The sequence below is a fragment of the Meles meles genome, chromosome 2 (assembly GCF_922984935.1).
Source record: "Meles meles chromosome 2, mMelMel3.1 paternal haplotype, whole genome shotgun sequence".
Lineage (NCBI taxonomy): Eukaryota > Metazoa > Chordata > Mammalia > Carnivora > Mustelidae > Meles > Meles meles.
In genome coordinates, this window is record NC_060067.1 from 191,493,305 (window position 1) to 191,516,760 (window position 23,456).

Here is a 23,456-nt window from a genome sequence, read left to right on the forward strand (position 1 = left end):
GATGATCTTTTCCACTCCCTACTCTGACCCAGTCTGTTGCCCAAAAAGGATGAGGTTTCTTTCCCACTCTCGGGTCACCCCCTCAGCCCTCTGTTCGCTGCTCTCTCCCATCTCCCATCTCCTGCAGCCCTGGCTGAAACCTTCCCCAACCCAGGTAAGGGCTCTGGTCACCCAATTCCAATATAGCGGTGGTGGGAGGAGGGGTTCCCTACACCACCAATTCTCACCAGCTGGGTATCCTACCATTGAACTCAGTTCTGACACTGACCATCCAGAGACAGCATCAGATTCTACAGGGTAAGGGCTCAGTCCCCACTAAACTGCTCTCTGTGGCAGATGACAATCCCAGGTCCACGTCATCACCTGTGCTCTGACCGACCAGCTACAGATCGGAGGTTCCAATGACCTCTTCCCTGGGTCCAATTCATTTGCTCGAGCAGCTCACGGAACTCACAGAAGCACTTGGCTAACAGAATATAATCCATGAGCAGCCAAACCTACACACAGGGCAAGGTGTAGGGAAAGGGCATGGAACCACCCATGACCCTGGCAGGTCCACACCACTCCACCCGCATCTCCGAGGGTGCACCAACCTTGTAGCTCTCCAAACGCCATCCTTTGGGTGGTTTTATGGATGCTTCGTTCCAGAGGCACAGCTGATTAAAGCACTGGCCACAGAAGACGGATTCAACCTCCAGCCCCTCACTGCTCCCCAGAGGCTTGGGGGCGGGGCTGAAAGTTCCAACCCTCTAATCGCAGGGCTGATTTCCTGGCAACCAGCCCCCTTACTTAGGCGGGTTCAAAAGTCACCTCATTAACATAATAAAACACACCTTTATGGCTCCTAGGAAATTCATCACCTAGCAAACTCCAGGGGTTTTAGAAGCTCTGTGCCAGAAACAGGGATGGAGACCAAATGTTTACTCCTTACAAATCACAATATTGCACCAGGTAAGTTCAAACACTTTCCATCTTCACTCCTGCACCAGGCAGCCCACTGCTGCTCTAGGAAAGTGCATAACCAAACAGCTGGGGACCTCAATTAATACATGCTTCCTGCCTTCATCGAGCTTTTGGGGCTCCCTGGCAATCCTTGCACTTGACCTTTCACGCAACAAAGCAGCTCTTTCAAACATTCAACAGTTTTCTTGATAATCTCAGTTGCCATCCTTATTTCTTGCAAGTAAGTCCTCGTTCTCCATGACTCAGTCTTTCTTTATGTTCTTATTCACTTCCAGGGCAGAGAGGTGAGATCTGGATTATGCCATACACCTTCACACGGATCTGCCTTGTTTTAGCTTTTCCCTCCTCCCCATCTCTACATTAACCCTCCACTTCAATTTCCCACTTGCACGTACTCACTGTGTTTCCTTGGATGTATACCCTTGGACTGATCTTTTAAAAAGACACATTGTTACTTTATGTGTTTTCAATTTATAGAATTACATTGTGTTACAGATCCTGTTCTGTTTCTTAGTTACTTCTCTCAAGGCTAGTTTAAATTTCTTCCATGTTTCTGCATATATATCCAGCCCATAATGTCTGACTGCCATTAAGTATTTCATTTCATACTCATGATGTTTTACTTTTCTGTTTTCCTAGATCCTTTACTTTTCTCTTTTCCTAGATAGGAACACCTGGGCTTGCCCCGCCTACCCTCTACCGGGAACAATGTGATGATCTCCGTCGTGTGTGTTCCCCTATGGACCCAAGTGTTTCTCTGAGCAATACACGGAAGAATGGATTTTTTTTTTGTATTTTTTATTACTTTCTTTTTAAAAATTTTTAAATTTTTTAATAAACCTATAATGTATTTTTATCCCCAAGGGTACAAGTCTGTGAATCGCCAGGTTTACACATTTCACAGCACTCACCATAGCACATACCCTCCCCAATAGGACGTAATGTATTCTTATACTGAATTTTACTCAATAACTCATATAAGCTCTACGTACTCTGAGGCCTCAATATTAGTGACTGATCAACTGTTCAGACCAAGAAAACTTCAGACTCTGAACTGTAAGAAGAGCCTCTTTCATTATGGTTCTCTGCTTTTATAAGAGGCACCGGCAAGCATCGGAAGTAGGATAAGAAGTAGGACCAAGGGGCTGGATTTAGGATTCACTGGTAGAGACAATTTCTGCTTCAAGTTTTGGAGAGGACATGAATATAGAGAAGGCATTTTGAGAGACTAGAAGGGAGGTCACAAAGTAAATATAACAGATCAGTGAATGTTCTTGTCCTGGCTTTCTTGTACTTGCTCCTCGGGAGACACGCTCCGTCCCCAAGTTGAACATCTCTGAAACAGACAACCTAGCTCATCACCAGCCCGGAAGATGCAGAAAAATTATATCTACTATGCATTATGAAAACATGTATTTATATTATAATATTTATGTTACATTTATATGATAAATCTATAATATTTACATTTATAACATGGGATTTTCATTTTCAAACTATCTGGACTTTGGGGTTATAATCAAAGAAAGAACCATAGTCCGCCAAAGTCTGCTTAGGACGGCCTGAGCGGGACAGAACATAGATCCTTTCCCAGGTGTAAAACCCTTGAATTAGTGTAGGGAATAGTTATTAGACCTAAATTAACAAATGCCTGGCACACATGTCTACACCCTGCGCTGGCATAACATGCTGAGAGTACTGACTGACCATGGGGAACTTTCCTGCAGGGAGGGCCCAGGGTCTCCGTCTTGTCCACGTGGGGCTCAGGCTATCACTCCCATTGATGGGGACTGGTGTGGAGAGTGCAACCGCACTGCCCTCACGGTTCAAGAATATGCCGTCACAGAATCTTCCTTTTGAGCTACACATATTAATAAGCTTTAAGTGATATCCCCACTGTGACCAGTTCTAAAATTCCAAAGACTTCCTCCCTTTTCCCCTGATCTTCAAGGTCTTATTACTTACTAATATGTCAAGTTATCCCAACTATTCTTGGGTTTATCCAATGTCATTGTATTTTTTCATTCATTTTGACTACCACCCAGAGCTCCCCAAAGAGCGGAAGCCACTCTGAAGGGCGTTCTACAACCCGGGAACATACATAGTAACACTGCCCATTATTTGCCTAGGTTTCCAACTTCACACAAGTTTTTATAGCACAAGCATACATGAGCGCGAAGTGGCCAAAAACCAAACTACTGGGAAGTCAGGGGATCATCTGACAGTCATAGGTACTGGACAGTAAGATGAGTAAAAAGGGAAGGATTTCTTACAGCCGTCTTCAGTCTGGAAGTTCCCTCCCCGCCCCGCCCCGCGCCCCCCCCCCCCCCCCCCCCCCCCCCCCCCCCCCCCCGGCAAAGAACAGTTGTTTCCGGGAGTCAGCCCATTAGAGAAGCACAGAGAGTCAAGCCATCCAAGCCATCAGACAAAAGTTCATGGAAGCGGGGAGTTTTACAAACTTGTATGGCTAGAGCATGAACACCCTTAACGACCGACAGCTTTAGGGATGTGCCCAAGAGTCATTATAAAAAAACAGTGAGCAATTCTAGTGCAGGGGATGAAGACGGGTCTCAAACTCTGAAGGTTATCAGCTTCAGAAAGGGCCACTGAGTATCCTCTGCAGCTGGTCTATCAACGCTGATAAGAGGAAATCCTTTCCTGAGCACGCCCACGATCCTAAGGCAGTGTAACAAACGACTCACACCACAAATAGATAATTTCTCACCAACTGGTGAGACCTACACCCAAAAAGTAGGCTGGCTATTTCAGGAAAAAGTCCCTCGGATCACTTAATGGACAACGGGGGCTTGAGCATACGGCCCACCCATGTGTTTTCCAACCCACCTCAGGAAGCATGAAGAATCTCTTCCCAAGAGCAGTGAAACCACACCCAGACTTCCTTGCAACTCACTGGTGGGGAGAAAGGTGCTTAGGTGATGACTACCTGAAAGGAACATTCTTATGGCAAGAGAGAGGGCTGGATCCACACACCTGCTCAGCTTGAAAAAAAAAAAAAAAAAGAAAAAGAGCAGAGTGAGCCCAGTTGCAAAACCGAAATGTATAAGCATTGGAGAGAAATTAATCCATGAAAGGATGCATTGTGCCTAAAGGGTGTTTGCCCACCCTGAAGCATTAATAATTATTAACTTCAGCTTCTTTCACTCAAGGAGACAATGTTCTGTTGAGCAAGGCTAGGCACAGAATTATAAAAGGATATCTAGTGAAGAATCAGGCCAAGTTTTGTAGTTCTCTCTGGCCTTTTACCCCCCAGAAAACATTCAGAACATGGTTCCTGCACTTCCAGGAATTTACAATTTCTTGACAAGATACAAATAGGGATCCAACTGAACATGGCGTAAGATATTCTGTGTTAACCGCCTAAACAGAGTACTGGGGCAATCCAGAAACCTGGGTTTCAGAAAAATACTTAGATATAAGAATTCAAGGCTACTTCTTCCTTTCTCAACATTTCCTGATGTCAAAGCATAGTGCGTTTGCAGAAAGTGAGATAAGCCGAGCATGTTTCTCTGCCTACAATTCAACAAGTATTTCTTGAGCATCTATTATGTACCAGGCACCAAACAGGTTACTGTGCTTTTACAGATGGCTAAGCATGCACTTGACCTTCAAGGAGCATCTGCCTCCCCACCCCTTCTTGCCTTTTAAAAAATAAATGGTTATCTATAAACCTGTACTAACCTTGATCTTGAATGGGGTCAAAAGGCACTGAAAGGAAGGACTATTCTTTTGCTCCTCTGGGACACTGAGCTGCGCTTACCTCTGTGTTACCCAACAGAACGAGGAAAACATAATGGGAAGTAGACACCTGATGAATTACAGAAAGAATCTAATCCCTACCTAGCCTTAGCCATGGATGTATGCTCCATAATGGAGAGAAGTTCCAAAACTCTTGATATAGACTACTGTTCAACCCGGTGATTTTTCTAAATTTCAGAATAGAAATAAAGGATCAGTTTGAATCCTCCCTGGTCCAGACAGCATCATTAGATGTCCAGTGTTTTCAGTTTCTATCCATAAACTCCGGGGAAGAAGCCAACTATTAATTTGCCCCTGGCAGGGAGCAGAATATAAACGTGCCTGGCTGGTGTGCTTTGTTCTGTTTGCCAAACTCCGAGTGTATGCGCGGGAGCAGTCTCTCTCCCTGAACTATCCCCAGTATTCACTCTTCCCCGGATCGATTCGACCTCCAGCCAACTTATTTCAGCTTTGTCAAAAAGGCTAAACACAGCCAGAGAAGATTCTCAGAGCACACATAGTGCTTTCTAATACAAACTGTGATTCTTAAAATGCCACACAGAAAAGCCCATTACACATCAAGACTATGAGATTTCCTAGTAAATTGTTGCCATTCTACGGTAATCCACTGTAGCAGAAAATGCCTCAGGAATAAAGCATCTGGAGCTAACTCAGATTGGATATGGAGTCTGGAGATAAATACCGATCTCCATCATTCCATTTCCATCCTTGGGGCTCATGCTGAGAGACCATGTTACTAGGAGACCACATAATGAAGTCACTTTGATTTTTATTCCAATGGCCCCGTGGCCACTTCTGGGGACAGAAAAGTGCCCCATCTGTGACACTGTCACCACCTGTCTGCTGAGCAGTGACAGGCGAGGGAGAGCAGGGATTCAAAAATGAGCAGAAGCCCAAAGATAGACTAGGTCTCTGCTCCCCAGAATCCCCGCAGGGGGCAGAGAATGTAGTTAAGCAGTGGGTTAAAATTACAATGAGCATGAGTGACAACATCAAAAGTAAATGCCTGTCACTTTCTTGGGGGAAACTCTTTTCTTTTGATTAGTCTTATCTGGGGCCAGACCTTTGGCCACTAAAACCATGTAAGCCTGTCTTCGTTCTTATTCACCTGCTGTGCTCTCACTCCTCCTCGGAGTTCAGGCCTCTCATCCTAATTTGGGGTTTCTCTATGAAATTTCTGTCTGTGCTAATCAGCGGACTCTCCCTCAACTGCCCTTGTCACTCAAAAGCCATGAGTCTTTTAAAACCAGGTTTGCATCTGCAAAGAAATAAAAGGCAGAAATAAATTTGATTCTTCTGCATCTTAATTATTTCCCCAGGCGCTGCAGCTCTTATGAAACTGCCTTAAGTCTTGAACGTGACATTGAAACTAAGAAGTCCATGCTTGTTTCCCTCGGTGAGGTCCATTGGTCTAAGTCAGTGAGCCAGAACATGTAGGTGGCCACCTTGGTGGACCCAGACCGTGCCTCATCTGCTGGGAGGAACACTGGGTGTGCTTAAAGACCTCTAAAGGGTATGAAATGGGCATCGAGAGCTTCTACCCAACAAGGCATGGCAGGAGTCTTCTCCAGAACCCTAATGGGAGCTTACAGAGGACAGCATCTCAGACAAACAGAAAAGCTACTGCCAAACATCCAAAACAAGATCCCAGGAAAGCTAGGTCAAACCCCCCCCACTTTTTTTGAACTCCAAGCCATAAAATAATTCTTCATTCTTCCATAATAGTCCAAGAAAGCAGAAGGATCCAAGTGAAGGTTAAGTGAAAAGTAACACTGTCTTACATGAAACAACCCCTTTCTCGAGAGTGTTGAGTCCTATGAGATGGGCTATTTTTGTTCATGGGTGAGACCCATTAATAGATGGGCCGTGAGAAGAAACTGAGTTAACCTTCAATGTCATTCACAGACCTTCCGACATTTTCCATCTTGGAAAATTGACATCAGCCTGCCGTAGTTACCAGTGTAGTACTGCTATTGGTCCTGGACCCGCCATGGGCTCTGTTCTCGTAGAACCTTCACCCTGACCTGCTAGATTCAAAGACTGTGGGTTTCTGGCACCTTTCTCAGAGGGATTCAGTAAGCATTGAGTTCCAGAATTAAAAGTCAGCTGATGGTCCCAAGACCACCCTCTTATCTCCTCACGAGGGAGATGTGATAATTCAAGAGATATCAGTAATGCTTAAAACATCTTCCCTAAATGAAAAAATATATATGTATATGAATTTGTTTTAAATAGTACCAGGCACTCTTTGCTCTTTTCTAAGTTCCCTTAAGCTATATATATTTTTTTGGTTCCCTTAAGCTATTTTTATTTCCTAGATTTTTTTCCCCAAAAGTCCTGAAAATAACTTTTTTGGTTTACTTGCTTTTTGTTTGCCTGTTTGTTCTTGTTTTTAAGAGCTGGAACCCAGAACCTCTGAGATTCCCATCTGGTTTGAGCTGTATATAACCCAGTGGTTTTATCATAACAAACTGGGCCAAAAAAGTCTCATCTCAACCCAGACGCTAACACAAACCCTACCCGAGTCACGTTGCTGTGGCGACTGGGTTTCACCAAGTCCCTAATTCTTCCATGAGAAAGGTTTAGTTTCTTCTCCAAGGAACCAGGTGGTGTTCAGGCAATATGCCTAGGAGTGGGTCAGGAGGTTCCCATACGGTATGGGTGTTTCTGCACCGCCAGTAGCCCTATGTGGCTCTTGCCTACATAATAACTAACCTCTTGGGATGCCTGGGTGGCTCAGTTGGTTAAGTATCTCCGTTTGGCTCAGGTCAGGATCCCAGGGTCCTGAGATCGTCAGGATCCTTGCTCAGCAGGGAGTCTGCTTCTCCCTCTGCCTGCTGCTCTCCCTGCTTATGCTCTCTCTGACAAATGAATAAATAAATCTTTAAAAAAGTAATAATAATAGTAACTAACCTCTCTACTGGAATCTGTTCATCACATAGTCTTTCAGCAATAGGGTGTTATAAAAGCATTGTTATTCCCATCCAATTTTAGGGAGGCTCAGTCACCCCCAGGTGGCTTGCTCAAGATCATTCAGCCCATAGATAAGACAGATGCCGTCTAAACTCGACTTTCTGATCAAGTTCAAAGCACGCGCATCCCACTAACCTAACGAGGCCTGAGGCAGACAGATCCAATGCCCATGTTTTACTCTCATGCCTCGTTCGCTTCCTACACCTGCTGAAGTGCCCTATGTGTTAGGAGCAGAACTGGCCAGGGACAGCTGTGTAACCTTGGCAGGTGACTTCAGCTCCTTTTATGTCTGCCTTGTCGTCTATAAATTGGGGGTGGTAATTCCTACTTCCTGGGGCTGTTCTGAGGATCAGATGAGTTAATAGGTCTAATTCCTTTAGCTCTACGCCGGGTCCATAGTGAGCACCATATAAACGGGAGCTATTCTTAGCAGCTGGCTCCCTCATTCACTCAGGAAGTTAAAACTGTGGCCAAAAGGAGTCTGCAACCACCTGAGGACCTGGAGGACGTCTACGCCGCACGGCAGGTGGCCAGTGTATACCAGAACAAAGCAGTGGTCACGGAAAAAGCCCATGTTAGAGAGCATCACAGCCTGAGATGCCTTGATGTTCAAAGTCAAGTGTCCCAGCTGCATCTCTCTGTGGACAGCTCCCTGCTTCCGACAGCTGCCCAGAGGCACATGGGCTGAAACAGGATCACTGGAAAGGACACAACTAGTAAAGGTCTGTTTGGAAAGGCTGTCATTTTAAAAACAAAACAAAACAATAAAAACAACAATGAAAAAACACAGCAAGCTTTCTCCTTTCCCTGGTAGAAATCCATTTTGCTGGAATAAGAGGGAAATTATGTTTGTTCCATGCACAACTCAATATCTTTAAAAAGGCACTTATTTTTTCTTAGGCCTTTGAAAGGTACTTTAAACTGGCAGGAGACTGCAGAGAAGCGGTAGAAAAGCTGTAAGTTTCAGCGTGCTCAAATGAACTCCTTTTTTTTCCTCCCCGTAAAAACCCACATCTGAAGGTTTACTAACCACATGCAGAGCCTCCTAGGATTCTGCTCTTGGCTCCAAGGCCTGTTTCTGGAACACATTTGGGAGCACCCATGGGCCTCCCCATCTCTTTGCCTCTCCAAATGCTGCCTCGTCGTCTCCCCTGGCCTTCTGCATGTCTAAAGAAATGGGGAATCTGGGCGTTTCCCCAGAAAAGCCTGCTAGAGAGACTTCAGAGCACCAGCTTCCACAGCTCTGAGCACGGGGAGTGAGGAGGACCAGCTTGGCAGTGCTTCTTGGAAAGAGTCGTTTCAAAAACACCGGGCAGGGCCCTCCTGGTAGGCTTGTTTGCTGAGCACAAACATGAACAACTCAGAAGCTTATATAAAGGCACAAGGGTCTTTGGGCACCCAGAGCGTGGGACTCAGAGCTTGGGCCTGAGGGCTTCCGGTCTAGGACAAGAGCAGAGGTTTCTGGAAGGGCCCCGAGGGACACACAGACCATGGTACTCACCTTGACTTTGGGGGCGGTGGCGGCGGTGAGAATACCTCAATCCCACTTCTGTCCTTGGGGAACTCGAAGGCAAAAGAGGCCGATTTGCTCATCCCAGTCCCAACTTTGCTGCTCTGCCCAGAGGAGCTGTCCGTGGGGCGGAGACGGTGCCAGGTGGAGGAGCTCGAGGGCTCCGCAGTGCCATTTTCCATCTCTCTGCCCCAGCTTTGACTCAACAGCTCGTGCTCTACCTCCTCCTCTTCCTCTATCCGGCACTGGCGGCTCCAGGCTCCCGTCTGGAACCGGGGCCTCCTCTGGTCCAAGGTGGAGGCAGCGGGGGCGGCAGGCAGGTGGCACCGGGCAGAGTCACCGGTGGCGGCGACGCTGTTGGCCCGGCAAGAAGCAGCAGAGTCTGTGGGGGCCCTGGAGGAAGTCTGGGGCCCGGGACCACCGGTGGAGCTCCCCTCGCTGAGGTCCGAGAATGGGGAGGTAGACGGCGACACCGGGGACCCTCCAGGGCTACTCTTGGACAGCTTGGGGGGAATGGCGGGCTTCCCCTTGGGCGTGTTCTCACTGGCGTCGGGACGGGCGCCTTCCCTGGAGCTCGTCCCCTGTCCAGCTGAAGCCTCCTCTTCCCCTGCCTCAGAGTCCTGGCTCATGGGCCTGCGTGGCCACTGTACCCCCACGGCGGAGTCAGGGCTGCTCAGGTAGATTGTCCGGTGGTCCTCTTCTGGGTGGGCTGCCATGACTGTGATGGTGGCTGCCACGTGGGGAGCCATGTCTGGGCCTTCCCGGTCCCGACCCCAGCCAGATGCTGCTTTTTGAGCCCAGGCATTACCTGTCCGTACCTGGCCCTGGCCTTGGCCCTGGCCCTGGCCCCGAGCAGCTGCTGCCTGTTCTGCTGCGGCCTGTGGCTTGGAAGGTGCTGGAACCACCTTCTTCCTCTTGGTGCTCTCGGCATAGATGGGTTCAGGCTGTACTGCCTCTCGGGGGTGGGCTGGAGGCTGGGGTTCTCCCATTAGTCCAAGGCCTCTGTTAGAGGTTGCCAAGTGGCCGCCTGAGTCCTGCGGCTTCCCTGGCACGGGCTCCTTGGTGAGGGAGCAGTAGTCACTGTCCAGATGAGGTGCCAAGGGGCTGCTGGCCCCGCTGCTGGCGCTCCCACAGGAGAGGCCGTCAGAAGAGGTGGCAGCCTCGGAGGTCAGAGACAGCTTCTTGGGGGCCAGGCGGGGCGGGTTCTCTGTGGGGCCCTGGCTGCTGCACTCCCTCTGGAAGCCGGGATCCCGCTTCTCCTCCTCGGGGGGCCCCACACACACTCCCTGCTCCCAGCACGGCGGGGAGCGGTCCCCTCTGCCAGGTCTGCACCGAGAACTCTCGGCCTGTGACGTGTCCGTGGCAATGGGGCTCCCGGGGCAACAGTCCAGGATGGAGCAATACTCGCCCCCTTCGCTGTCCCCCGAAGGTGAGCACCTCTGCTCGCTGTCATCCTCCAAGGGCAGGGACTCCCGCACGGGCTGCGGGGAGGGGCAGGGCCCAGGGCCCTTGTGACAACCAGACGTCATCCCAGCAAAGGCAGCCACCTTCTGGCGGAAGCTCTCCTGGGCGGTCAGCTCTTGGTAGGGAAATATGGGTTTCTCTTCTCGCCCCACCTTGTCAGGGGAGAAACTCACGGGGTGGAAGGCGGTGGGCCGCTCCCCCCGGGCCTCTAGGCTGTGCAGCCCCACCATGGCATAGGCGGGGGGGCAGCGAGCGTGCCCATCTGTGGAGGCAGAGGGCCCGGCGGCCTTCTGGACGCCTCGGAAGCTGCCCAGGTAAACTATCGGCACGTCGTCCTGCTGCGGGAGGGGGAGCTTGCCGGGGGCTCGTCTCCAGATGACCTACACAGCCCCAAGGTTAAAAGACTTACATTAGACCTTGTCAGAGAAAAAAGGAAGAGAGAAAAAGTGAGAGGGAAGTGCCATGACATTGTGAATGGTCTTCCGTGCTGCAGAGCTCCCTCCCGGCCGAGCACGCCTACCTTCTGATCTCCCCACAGACTCTCTTCATGGCTGGGGCTCCCCCGGAGCCAGTGGTCCTCCCAGACATTGATCTGTGCTTCCCACCCGGGGTCTGTAATTCTTTTGGCTTAAGTCTGTGAGGTAGGGGGGGAAAAAATCTAAAAAAGGACATCCTGCCTTCTCCCTCAAAATGGCCCGATGAGAGAAATTCTCCTCAGAGCTTTGAAAACGGAGTTTTGAGTTTGGTTGCATTTTTGTTTTATGTCTGTTAGTTTTTGATAACCGTGTCACAGTACAATCCTGAAGAAACCAAAGTCTTAGAGCTTTTTGAAACAGCCTGGGTGGGTGGTGGGGCAGGAAAGTGAGGGCTGGTTTCTGAACTGGGTCCCCCGCTCCCTTACTGCTCTCTGGGCCATGCCGAAGAGTCACTCCCACTCCAAGTTACAGGCAGTGACTCAGCCCAAGCTTGCATCAGGGGCTGGACTAGTTGAGCTCTGAGACAAAGATATGGGTTAACCATGGGACACCTGGGTGGCCCAGTCGGTTAAGAGTCCAACTCTTGATTTCAGCTCAGGTCATGATCTTGGGGTCATGAGATCAAGCCTCATGTGGGGCTCCATGCTAAGTATGGAATCTACTTGAGATTCTCTCTCTTCCGCCACCCCTCCCCCCACTCGTATACACACACACACTCTCTCTCTCTCTCTCTAAAAAAAAAAAAAGAGATGTAGACTGGTCATTCCCATCACTGAAGTCACGGTCTCCTTGCCCTCCCCTTCTAAAGTCTCCCCGTACCCCAAAACTTTTAGAAGCAGCCTCAAAGTTGGGCTGCCATTCGCCTCCTTTCCAAGATGATTCTGAACTGAAAGAGTCCCTGGCTTATGTCTGCGAAGACCAAAGGTCCTGAGTGCAGCCTGGTGAATGAGTGTAACCAGCTTCCGACTGATGGAGTGGTTCTGGAAGGACATGGAACTAAGTGCAACCACAGGAAATGCGGCTCCTCAGCTAAGCCTCCTCCAATTTAAAACTGACCTCTGATTTCACATAGGCTCAAACGCCCTTCCTGATCCACTCAGCATGATGGTTTAGGAAAAGCAGAATAGGCAAAAAGGTCAAACAAGTCCCCAGAGGTTCTTAGATGTTCTAGATAAATAAATATATATACTTCTAAATAAATATACTTCTGTAAGGGGGACCTGGGGGATGAGCAGACCAGACTAATCTCTGGGGATATAACGGTCTCTAGTGGTCCCAGGTCAAAACTGCTGAAATCCAAGCTTCACAACGGGAAACATGAACACGGGCTGGGAAGTGGATATGAAGGGATGACCACTCACAGGTCAAGTGTGATCATGGCCTTGTGGTTCTCTTTTTTAGGAAGACTTTATTTTTTAAAGACATGGGCAGAAATGGTGCAATGCCTGGGGTGTGCTTTAAAATCCCAGGGAGGAGAGGGTGGGGCTGGGGGCAGAGAGGAAGCAAGACAGGGTCATGAGTTCATCTGCGGACACTCATGGCCGTGGACGTGGGGCATTCCTTATGCCATCACTGCTACCCATGTATGCACTGTAAACTACTGATGAAATAACTTCAAAACCTTTTTCTTTTTAAAGCTGCATTTTTGTGTGCCTCCAGTTACATAATTAAGACACTCTCCAATGCCACTTGCGGGACCGGACTGATGTTCTCAGCCTGAAGGGACAGACGGAAGGGAGTGCAGCTAGAAACGGAGGGCAGGAGTTGGGAAGGAGCAGTCGTGGGGGTGGGCTGACCGGAGGCCACCCCGCGGGAGTCGTGCTCTAACAGCCCTCCCTGGCTGCCGGCCAGCCATCCCGTTACAGCAAGAGCAGCCCCTGTAAAAATACCACGGACGTTAGTCAGCCTCACCTGCGAGACGTCAGCGCTCAGGTTTGCCTCTGTCCACACATCGGAGGCGTCGGCGCTCATCATGGTGGGCTTCACGGCGATGGTGGGCTTGGAGTAGGGTGAGCCGTTCACAGCTTCATCTTCCAGGCGGCAGGTGTCAGGCCTGGGGGGCAGGCGAGGCGGAGGGGGCAGGTGGCTGGCTCTGGGCTGGGGCTGGCCGGGCGCCAGCTGGTGGTCGCTCCTCAGGCAGAAGCAGTTCTTGCAGGACCCGGGCTTCCAGATGTGCTCCACAAAGTCACTGCACGCAGACATCTTCGGGCTCTCGGCGCTCAGGCGGACGGTCTGGTGCATCTTGAGCCCACGGCGTGCTGGTTCATCTTGCGCTCGGCTCTCTGGTGTGTGCTTCTCGGGGGCAGAGGTGGGTCGCAGGGCGGCCTCCTGGAACAGTAGCAGAACACTGGGCCGATCAGAGAGCTGCCCGGCCCAAGAACAGCTGCATTACCACTCGGAGTCTGATTATTTCGAGGGGGAGTAGAAGGGGGAGGAAGGAGGAAAGAAGGAGAAAAAAAGGTAAAGATTAGCAATTCCACGTTTTCGGAGGCCCTCACCTATTTGACATAAGGCCCTTAGTCACTCTCCGGTGGGGCGGCCTTATCAGCAGCTATAAAAACCAAACACAGCTCTGGGACGGGAGTACAGAGCCCAGTGGGCATTTCAGTCCCCAGGGCGGAAGGGGTCTGGCGCTGGGGACAAGAACTACAAAGTTGTACAGCAAATAAACATGGTGGCTTCCAGAGGACAAGCCACGACTTCACACCAAGGACTGTGTGAGTGGGAAAGAAGGCCTGGGCCCTGAGTCTGGCTTGGGAAGCCGTACCTCTGGCCCGGTGGACTCTGGATGGATGAGGAAGGGGAAAGGTGTGGGGCCGGCCTGCCCCTCAGGGGAACTGCATTAGGAGGTCCAGCATCTTGGGAATTGGCCCTCCCCCTCTTACTTCAACCCAGTGCTCAGGGAGGTCAGCAGAGCTGGGGCTGCAGGCCAACAACAGAAAGAGAAATGCCCAATTACCACAGCCCTCTGGTCTAAGGGAGGCCAGGTAAAACATAACAGAGGGAAGAGCTTATCACACAATTATTTTTCCCTACGATAGCCCTGGGGTAAGGCAGCCTGCTTGTGGCAAGAGTTGTCTCTGACAGAGAAACAGGGAGCAGAGGGTTCTCCCAGAGAACCCAGTAAATTCACCTGTTGTAGATGAGCTCAAAGGGGTTGCAGATATTGGCCAATTAGCCTGAATAACAGCCCGGCAGGCAGCTTTTATCCCCATTTTACAGATGGGGAAACAACGGCAGTAACATAAACTAAGACTTGTCCAGGGGCACCTGGGTGGCTCAGTGGGTTAAAGCCTCTGCCTTCGACTCAGGTCATGATCCCAGGGTCCTGGGATCATGCCCCGCGTCGGGCTCTCTGCTCCGCAGGGACCTTGCTTCCTCCTCTCTCTCTTCCTGCCTCTCTGGCTAGTTGTGATTTCTGTTAAATAAATAAAATATTTTTTTTAAAAAAAAAGACTTGTCCAAAAGACACAGGGAGTTTGGTGGTTCTAGAAGGCAAAAGGCCAACTGTGCTGGAAGCCCTTCAACTTTCATCGCATCATTCATGACACAAGGTGGCTGCCCATCACCTGTTTGCCGCTCCTCACTCTCCTTCCCTCATTTAAATGAACTGGCCTCCTCAGAAGGAAAACATTCATGAGAAAATCATCTCTATAAACCTCGGGCGATCAGATTCTCATCAAAAAGGGAGTTCTGCCCTGGGGTTTGCTCTCCACTCTCCTCCAGTGAGAATTTGCTTTGGGGCTGATGCTGGACAAATTATCAACAGGACTAACCGGGTGGAATGAGCCAGAAGCCCATTCCAGCATGTGTGGGGAGAGTGCTCTCTTTCCAGTGCTCCACACTCACAGACAGGAGTGTTAGTCACCAAGTACCAGAGCTAAATTTGCCTCCTTTCCCTCCAAGGATCACCATGAAGCCACTGCCTCGTGAAGCTAAATGAACACTCTGAAATAAAGGCAAGTGTTTGTCTTCCAGCAACTGCAGGTGGGGGCTTAGGCATCCCTCTCTTTAAGACAATTGTGGGTTAGGTTCCTCTCCTCCCCTAAAACACCCGAGTGGCAGGTTCATGCCTCACCAAGTTCCCCAGAAGAGGTCACTAAGCTTCAACAAGCAGAGGAGGAGAGCAAGGATTTTTCTTTCCTCCCATAGTCTTTATAGCTTTAGGCTCTGCTGCTGAATTTGGGGGAAGTGGAGGAAGCACACTGGTATTCAGACAGCAAGCGCCCATATCCCTGCCCCAAGGCGGGGAGTTCGTCCTCTCCTGGAGAGCGGTTGGCTTCCTGACCACAGGGAAAGAGAGGCTCCCCTTTACTGCAGGCAAAGGCTCCGGAGCCCCCTTGGTGGGATGGGGAAAGAACACTTAGAAGCCCGTTCTGTGGGAGCCTTTCACGTTCCTGCAGCTCCTTATAAGGCTGAGCTATCTGTGGAAGTGGGCGTCCAACCACTTCCTCAGGGCTACCACAGACTCACAGAGAGGCAGTCTGGGGTGGCCGCCCCTCATTTCCTCCCCCGGCAGGCAACCCAGAGCACAAACTTGTCGCATCTGCCTGGTGCCAGAGCTCTGCATTCTCTGCCCCCCATGGCCCACAACAACCCTGGGACTTTGGATTAGCTCTGGATGACTGAGGTATGGGCAGCTTCCTTCAGAACATTTGCCAGCTTACGCACACTGTCTGGGCTCCCATGCCCAGCTCTGAGATTCTCTGATGGGGGCACAGCTCTCCACACCACTGCTCAGAGATGCAAAGGTTTTTAGGTGAAGTCTTTGACTACGAGAACAAAATGAAGAGATAGACTTCCACCCTGGTTTCACAGTCACAGCAAACAGAATTTACCATCACGTCAAGCCAGAAAAGATCCTTTTCCAGTTCTGTCTAGAGAGCTCTTTGCCTGGAATCATCACCTATTTGTTTTCAGCAAAAGATGGTGAAAAACTCAAGTGGTGTTCTCCGAGTGGTAACAGTGCTGGGCCTCCCAGTGCCGACTCTCCACAGCCTGGGAATGGCACCTTCCTGCCCACATTCCTTACCTCAGAGGGGAGGCAGCCCCCAGAATTATGCAAATTCCCACATTTCAGTGGGAGGCAGCAGTGTAAGATTAGAAAAAGATCCCAGCATTCTTTCTGATCCAAGTCATGATAAAATAGCTTTGCCTCTGCAAACTTCTGCACGGGATTTGTGGCTACAGTTTGCAAGACTGAAGTTGTCAGACACACTCCCATCCCATTTCGAAAGAATCTGAGGAATGGTGGCCAGATCCATAAAATTAAATCTTGTGGCTCAAAATGCCCCCTCACACTTGCATCAAAGGCTGTTAATGCCTTACCCTGAAGTGACAGAATTCCAGAAAATATCCATCTAATAAATAAATATATATGTATCATATCTGTATCTATATTCATATATCTATATCTATCTATCTATATATATAGGAAGATTAATGCAACACTGAAAAATAATAGTACATGTGGAAGGTGTCTGGATTTCAATACTCCACTGGCAGGGGTTGCATAGGCAGAAAGAACAAAATGACAATCTTAACACACCTCCCTAACACCCACCCAACACACACACACACACACACACACACACACAGAGGGTATCACGATATTTGCCCAACTTTTAATTTTATTTTTTCCTTCTCCAATGCTATGCAATCTAATCTCAGTGATAGGAATGTGATTTTCATGGGTCCCACTACAGCCTAAACCAGTAAGGAGGATAGCCGAATTCCAGAGGATCCTCTGATAACAAAGTAACTGCAGAATTCCCCAGGGCTTCCTGTCAAATTTCCCTCTCAAAAAGGGAAAAGGTTGCTACCATAGCTCAGGTCAGTGATCAATAAGGTCCCTGGAACCTGCTCTGCCCTGATCTCATTGCAAAACTCCTGGCCGGTAGACCTTTGGGCTTTCCAGCTCTGCAAAGCCATGCCCTCGCAGGCTGAGCTCTACCTGAGAAAAATAAACACATTTAGCGGGCCCTGCCTCCATTCCCTTTTACAGGACCTGAAAGCAGAGAGGTGGAGAGGTTCTGTTTTCTCAGTGTGTGTGTGTGTTTGTGTGTGTGTGTGTGTGTGTGTGTGTGTGTGTGTGTGTGTGTCCCGCTGGGGACACAAGCAGCAGGAGCAAAGGTTAGGAACGTGCCCACAGTACGCCTTTCGGGGGCTCAGCCAGCGCTCGGGAGAAGGCATCATCTCCTTCCCTCTGGGGGCTCGGAGGCTGACATCTAAGCCGGGGCAGCGCACGAGGCGGCTACCCTGGAGCCCCAAACCATCTCGCCCCCGGGGTCCCCGTCCTAGCAGCCCCGGCGGCCTCTCCCTCTCCGCTCCTTTGACAATACTCCTGCCGCAGAAATGAAGTCTTCCCAATTAGCAACTCGCAAAGCGCTTCGGTCTCTTGCCCCAGACAGAAGAGCAAGCCCAACAAGACCGGCTGAACAGGCGGCTTCCCCTCCCCGAACTCGAAGGAAAGTTTCCCCGTTTTAAAAAAGCGCGATTCTCGAATGAATCGAAAACACCCTCCGGCTCCCGTGTGCTCCGGGCTCAGCGCCTCCAACCTCGAGCACAACCCCCGGGCGCACGCGGTCCGGACGCTCCACCCTCCGCCAGCGGCCGCCTGTCACCCCTGGGGAAGCCGACAGGGGAGTCGCCCTCTCGGGCACCAAGGCGCTCCCCGCCGCCCCGGAGCTCCCCTCTGCGGCCGCGTTCGCCAGACAAAAAGAGACGGGATTTGGAGAAAGCGTCGCGGGCTCACCTCGGGGCCGCGCTCCCCCGGCCTCGCCGCCGGTCGCCCAGCCGCCAGCCGCCCCGCCGGGCGCCTCGGAGCATTGTTTGGAGAGTGAGTGCGCGCGGTGCGTGCCCGGCCGCGGGCGGGTGTCCTCTGCCTGGGCCCGGAGGCCGGGTGGCAGCTGCGAGCGCGGCTCCGCCCCCTCCGCCTCCGGTTCCGCCGCGCGCCGGGGCTCCCGCCGCACCTCCGCAGTCCCCGCCGCCGCCCCGCGCGCCCCCCGCCCCCGGCAGGCCCGCGCGCCTCCGGCTCCCTGTGGCCCGGCTGCGGCTCCCCGGCCCCGAGCGCTCCCAACTCTCCCCGCCCCGACCCTCCCTCCCGCCCGCCCGGGAGGCCCCGCCCCTGGCCCGGCGCTGGGTGCCTTCCGACCCGCGAGCCGAGCCCCCACCTGCCCCCGCCCCAGAGGCGGCTGTGAGCGCGCGGCGATCCGGGTTTGCCGCCTTCCTCTGAGCGCAATGTGTGTGTAGGTATCCGAGGAGTCCGGCATCCCTTCATCCGGCCGGCTCCGCTAGACCCCGGGGCGGTAAAGCCCGACCGCTGGGCGGGGGAACGAGAAAGCGAGGGGTCGGGAGCCCCCCGGGTCGCGAAAGCTGCGTGGGCACCGATGTTGGCCGTGACTGTGGCGGGGGAGGAGGCGGGTGGGGGGACGCGAGGGAGCCCGGCTGGGACTCCCGACCGCGGATTCCTGGTCCCGCTCAGTCCCAGGACTGAGCGTCAGGCACGTCGCTTCACCCCCAGGAACTTCGGTTTTCTGGACATGGAAGGAAGGGTTGGGCTGGGGAGAGCTGGTCTAACACCTCGCCTGGACCAAGAGCCAGGGCTTCCGCGGGCCCATATTACACCTGTGTTTACAGTTTTCCCTGAGTGACTCACTCACTGAGATAGACTGAGTTCGAGAGAGTCCCCGGGCTAAAAACTCTCGTAACAGAGTGTGACCGCCTACCACCTAGTCAGTCTCCTCCCTTCCTCCAGTGGCCTGTGACAGGCCGGGACCTTGACCTGGGTGTTTCCTCAGGGAATTAGCGAGCGCCAGGGTCACCACCTTAAGCCTGTCTGGGTGAGGGCAATGTGGTGGAATGGAATAGAAAGAAGACCCTGGAAAAGCACCTGTGGCCTCCTCTCTGGCCCTCTGGCTCCCCAGAGAGGTAATGCATGGTAACTCCAATTAGGTGCCCTGCCTTTCAGTCCCCAGGGATGAGCCCGTGAGCCTCCAGCCAGCTGAGAGGCACAAGACTGGTTTCCCTTGAGGTTCCTGGGCTTTCGGTGAGATCTGGCAGAGACAGCAGGACTGCGGGTGAGGAGGTAGGTGGAGGGGAGACCTGTTCTTGAGGTTTGGCCTGGGTGCGAGAAAAGGGGAAAGGTAGAGGGATATAAGGCATACTTCCTCATGCTCCATTGTCTGGATTTCTCCTTAGTGTGAATAGAACTTGGGGGAGGGGAGATGGCATAGACGGGCGGAAGGGGAACTAACATTGTTCAAGTACCCACCCTGTGCCAAGCCACCCTATGAGAGGGATGTCATCCCCATTTTACAGGGAAGAAACCTGACGTGCAGAGGACCACAGAATTTGCCAGGGCCTGTCCGCTGAACAGTGGTAATACTGGGATCGGAAGCAACAGCCATCTGGTTCCACTGGTGGACAATTCCGGTCTTGCCGCACTGCCCTCTCCAAGTCCTGGCAGTCCAGCCCGATTTTTCCTTCTTCTCGAAGTGAGAGGAAACCATGTGAACAAATAGGGAAGGAAGCTCTGGCTAGCCTCTGTCAGCATCCAACAAAACGGACCGGGCCAGGCCTCTCTTTACCAAGACCTGTTGGTGGAGGGAGGGCGCGAGGGGAGGGGTGGATGATAAGCAGGTAGGTACAAAGTGGTCTGTTCCAGAGAAATTAAAAAATGGCGTAAGGACATGCATGCGATTCAGTTATAGTGGGAGATGGCGCAGCCCTGGGACTCGAGAAGTTCCTGGTTCCCATGATTCAGGCTAGATGCGCCTCTAGTTCTCCCTCTGTAAGGCCTGGCTGGGGACACCCACCTCACAGGATTGAGCATAGAGAAGGCATTCCTGTTCCCCCTTGATCTTCCTCTCTTTACTTAACGTGTCCCCAACACACAAACAGGAGGAAGAACATAAGGATCAGAACCAAAGGCAACGGTGTGACAAGATTGGCAGTTCTGTGGCGTGGGATGGCAATGGAAAGGTTAATTCTGCCTTTCTGCCAAATAATCCGTGTCCCCAAGTGTTTTGCTGCGCTCACACAAAATAAATGCAGTATTCCGTAGTTGCTGACATTTCACATGACTCTTTTCATGCCAGCGACATGGCCTTAAAGATGGCTTCATCTTGCCTAATGAAAAGAATCAAAAAATACTTCAAAAGACCCACTTAGAGCCACATAAAATACCCGTGCTCTCATGCAGGGTTCCACCAGTGACTGTTGAGTATGTTATCTCCTCAGTAAAGCCGCGGTAAGCTCATGCATTTTAATAAACAATTCTTGCTCGAACTTCCAAAATGCATCCTGCCGTGCAATGTCATTGGTGTGTACGCAGCGTTCTGCTTCTAGTCACTTATCGGTCCATTTCATGACACTTCTAACTGCAGGGCTCAGGTTCCCAGATACAGATCAGACCTCGAAGAAGAAGAGCGATTACCTTTAGGGTTTTAGTCCATGAGCACCAGTCTGTATAAGACAGCCGTGAGATGGGGGAAATTAGGACAAAGACCAGGACAGGTAGTGCTTTGGTGGTCGGTAAGCTAGAGTCGTTTGAAATTAGAATGACAAAAAGGCAGAATGAGGAAGTGTACACATGAAAATATACTGAGAAGAGGCTAGCTGGGATACTGGAGGGGTTGGACCATGGAACGTTTGAACCAAAGTGATCCCATGTCTGATTTCTCCCCAGCCGGAAAGTAGAGCTCCAAACAGCAGAGAGGTGTCTCTCCCCTTAAAAGGAGAAAGGGGTTCAGTGTTAGTAAACAAACATTTATTGAGCACTTCTACTTATAAAGCCCAGGATGAGGTCCTACAGGGAAGACAGGTCTGTGAGCGGGAGGTAATGCAGGGACAGTGGGGGCTCAGAGAAGGAAAAGACAGAAACCCAAAAAGTGGTTTCACAGAGGCAGGGGGCTTAGGAGGACGAGAAGGATTTCAATTTGTGGACAATGGGAATTTTCCAGATTGAGAGAATGGTATCCACAAACGAGTGGTCAGAGGAGAGGCAAGAGACTTTGCAGAGATTCCCCATGCGGTATGGCTGGAGCGTGGTTATAGGAGATGAGGCTGAAACCACAGCACGGGACTGGCAGGAAGGAGGGAACTTACCAATGGGGCAGGGGAGCACTGACTTTTCTGAGCGAGCGAATGACGTCATCCAAGCCAGTTTTTCATTGGCTCTAGCTGGAACTTCTATCCCAGATAGATTAGGAAGGGGGAGAAGAGGTCAGAGACAAGGAGACTGGCTTGGAGTTTCTATCTTTGGTCCAGATAGGAGGTGAGGGGCAGTGGGAATGGAAAGCAGGGATGTGGGATGGATGGTTTGGAAAGATGTGAAGAGGAAGATCTGGGGACTGACTGCTTAGTAATTCACTGAGGGCAATAAGATATTTACAAATAACAGTTTGCACGGCGGTGCATTCGCTCTGTGTCAGGCCCTGTGTGCTAACGAATTTGTACGCCTTTTCTCATAGGAAGCTCACAGAAATTCCCGGGTTGGTGCTGCTCTGGGGGAGAGGAAGGAATCAAAGATAACCAGCAGAATTTTAACCTCCAGAGACTGGTAGACTAATGGTTGTACTGGTACAAGTAGCGAAGTCAAGGCACTTATGCTGTGGGCTCTCGTGTCTGATGTGCATGGCAGCCAACCAGGGAAGGACAGTATCCTGCCAGCTGTGGTGTTTGGAACCATAGAAAAAAATGAAGGACATTGGAGAAGAGATGATATGAAGTGGCAAAGCGTTGGCAAACATATAATCTAGAATACGCCATGGAGAAAAGGAGCATGGGCCCTCTCTCTGAGACCTTCTGAAACCCAGAGCCATGTGCGGAGGGAGACTAGCCAGGAAGGTTCAGGTTGCAATGAATTGTGTCAGATGGAGAGTGTCTGAGACCAGCTTAAACTCTTAGTTACTCTGCTTGTAACAGCAGGAAGTTCCAGTGGACCCCATAGAAGAAGGAAATCAGGGACGGAGGAACATGGGATGGAAAAGGTGGGCTCTTCCAGTGGGCTGTCAGTCCAGAAAAGGGTGTTTAACGGGGAGGAGGATGGGCCACCGATGAGATAGGATGGCATCTCTGAAAGCCATAGGCAGGTGCCCAAAGCCACCCCAGAGGGGACTGGGCAGGGAAGAAGTGAAGGAAAAAGTTCTTCTGAAAATCGCTGGGAGGGACTCATCTGAGCTGGAGGCTGGTCATCTCAGCTAGCCAGCCAAAGGTTGGTCTAGCAAGTGAGCACAGCCCCGCTCTCCTCCTTCTTTCTCCCCAGGTGATAATCAGCTCTTTTGGTTGCCAGCCCAACTTATCTTTGTCTTCTCTGAGCTGTGGAAATTCAAGGAATCTTATCAGCCAACCCCTGTCCTGTGATTATGGCATTACATCCTTGTGTCCCAGTGTTTTAAAAAACCTTTTCCAACATCCCATTCTCCCCTCACCCCCCGACTCTAGTCCTAGGCAATTCTCCACAGGATAAAATATTCTAAATAATTTACAGTATCATATTCCAAGCACTGAATAGATTTTTTCCACCAAAACTGAAAGCTATTATTTAAATAACTGCTGGATGTCAGAATCTCAAACCACATGGGACTGAGAGCCAAGGGTTCAAGATTGTTATGATCTTCCTTTGTGCCCAAGTGCCACAGAGCTCAGACGTCAAGGGCTGAAGAAGGAAAACACTTTCTTTTTTTCCTTTTATAGCATAAACATGGTTAGATGTGTATTCAGTGACAGATACCTTATAGCAAACCTCATTTTTAAAAAAAATGTTACTGTTGGGGCACCTGGGTGGCTCAGTGGGTTAAGCCACTGCCTTCGGCTCAGGTCATGATCTCGGGGTCCTGGGATCGAGTCTCGCATCAGGGGTCTCTGCTCAGCAGGGAGCCTGCTTCCCTCTCTCTCTCTCTGCCTGCCTCTCTATCTACTTTGGATCTCTCTCTATCAAATAAATAAAATAAAATCTTTAAAAAAAAAAGTTACTGTTATAGGTTGAATTGTGTTCTCCCACTCCCCCCAAAAAGATAAATTGACATTCTAACCCCAGTTTCTCAGAATGTGACCTTTTTTGGAAGTAGGGCCTATAAAAGAGGTAACCAAGTTAAAACAAGGTCATCAGGTTGGTCCCTAACCCAATGTGACTGGTGTCCTCATAAAAAGGAGGGAAGAGACAGACACCCAAAAAAGGAAGACTGTGTGAGAACACAATGGGAGAAGAGGCCATGTAACTAAATCGATGCTTCTAGAAGCCCCGGAAGGCCAAGAATTGTCTGCGTACAACAGAAGCTAGAAGAGGCAAG

General features: G+C 50.7%; 1 protein-coding gene and 1 long non-coding RNA gene across 5 annotated transcripts in view; one reads left to right on the forward strand and one right to left on the reverse strand.

Moving 5' to 3' along the window:
• PRAG1 (PEAK1 related, kinase-activating pseudokinase 1) overlaps positions 1–18,204 on the reverse strand; it is a 47,408-nt gene extending 29,204 nt beyond the window's left edge. The window contains exons 1-3 of one of the 4 annotated variants that reach the window (XM_045997531.1): positions 17,918–18,204; positions 13,075–13,491; positions 9,215–11,067 (exon numbers count right to left, since the gene is read on the reverse strand). In XM_045997531.1, coding sequence (XP_045853487.1) covers positions 9,215–11,067; positions 13,075–13,404 — 2,183 coding nt within the window. In that variant the 5' untranslated portion in view covers positions 13,405–13,491; positions 17,918–18,204. Of the gene's footprint in view, positions 1–9,214; positions 11,104–13,074; positions 13,566–17,917 lie in introns of those variants that run through there. The other 3 variants (XM_045997532.1, XM_045997530.1, XM_045997533.1) reach the window with 3 other exon arrangements.
• A 255-nt stretch (positions 18,205–18,459) lies between these two features.
• On the forward strand, positions 18,460–22,997 carry LOC123936708. The gene is made up of 3 exons (XR_006817379.1): positions 18,460–19,249; positions 19,483–19,803; positions 21,636–22,997. It is a non-coding gene; the product is annotated as an uncharacterized LOC123936708 (long non-coding RNA).
• The last annotated feature ends 459 nt before the right edge of the window (positions 22,998–23,456 follow it).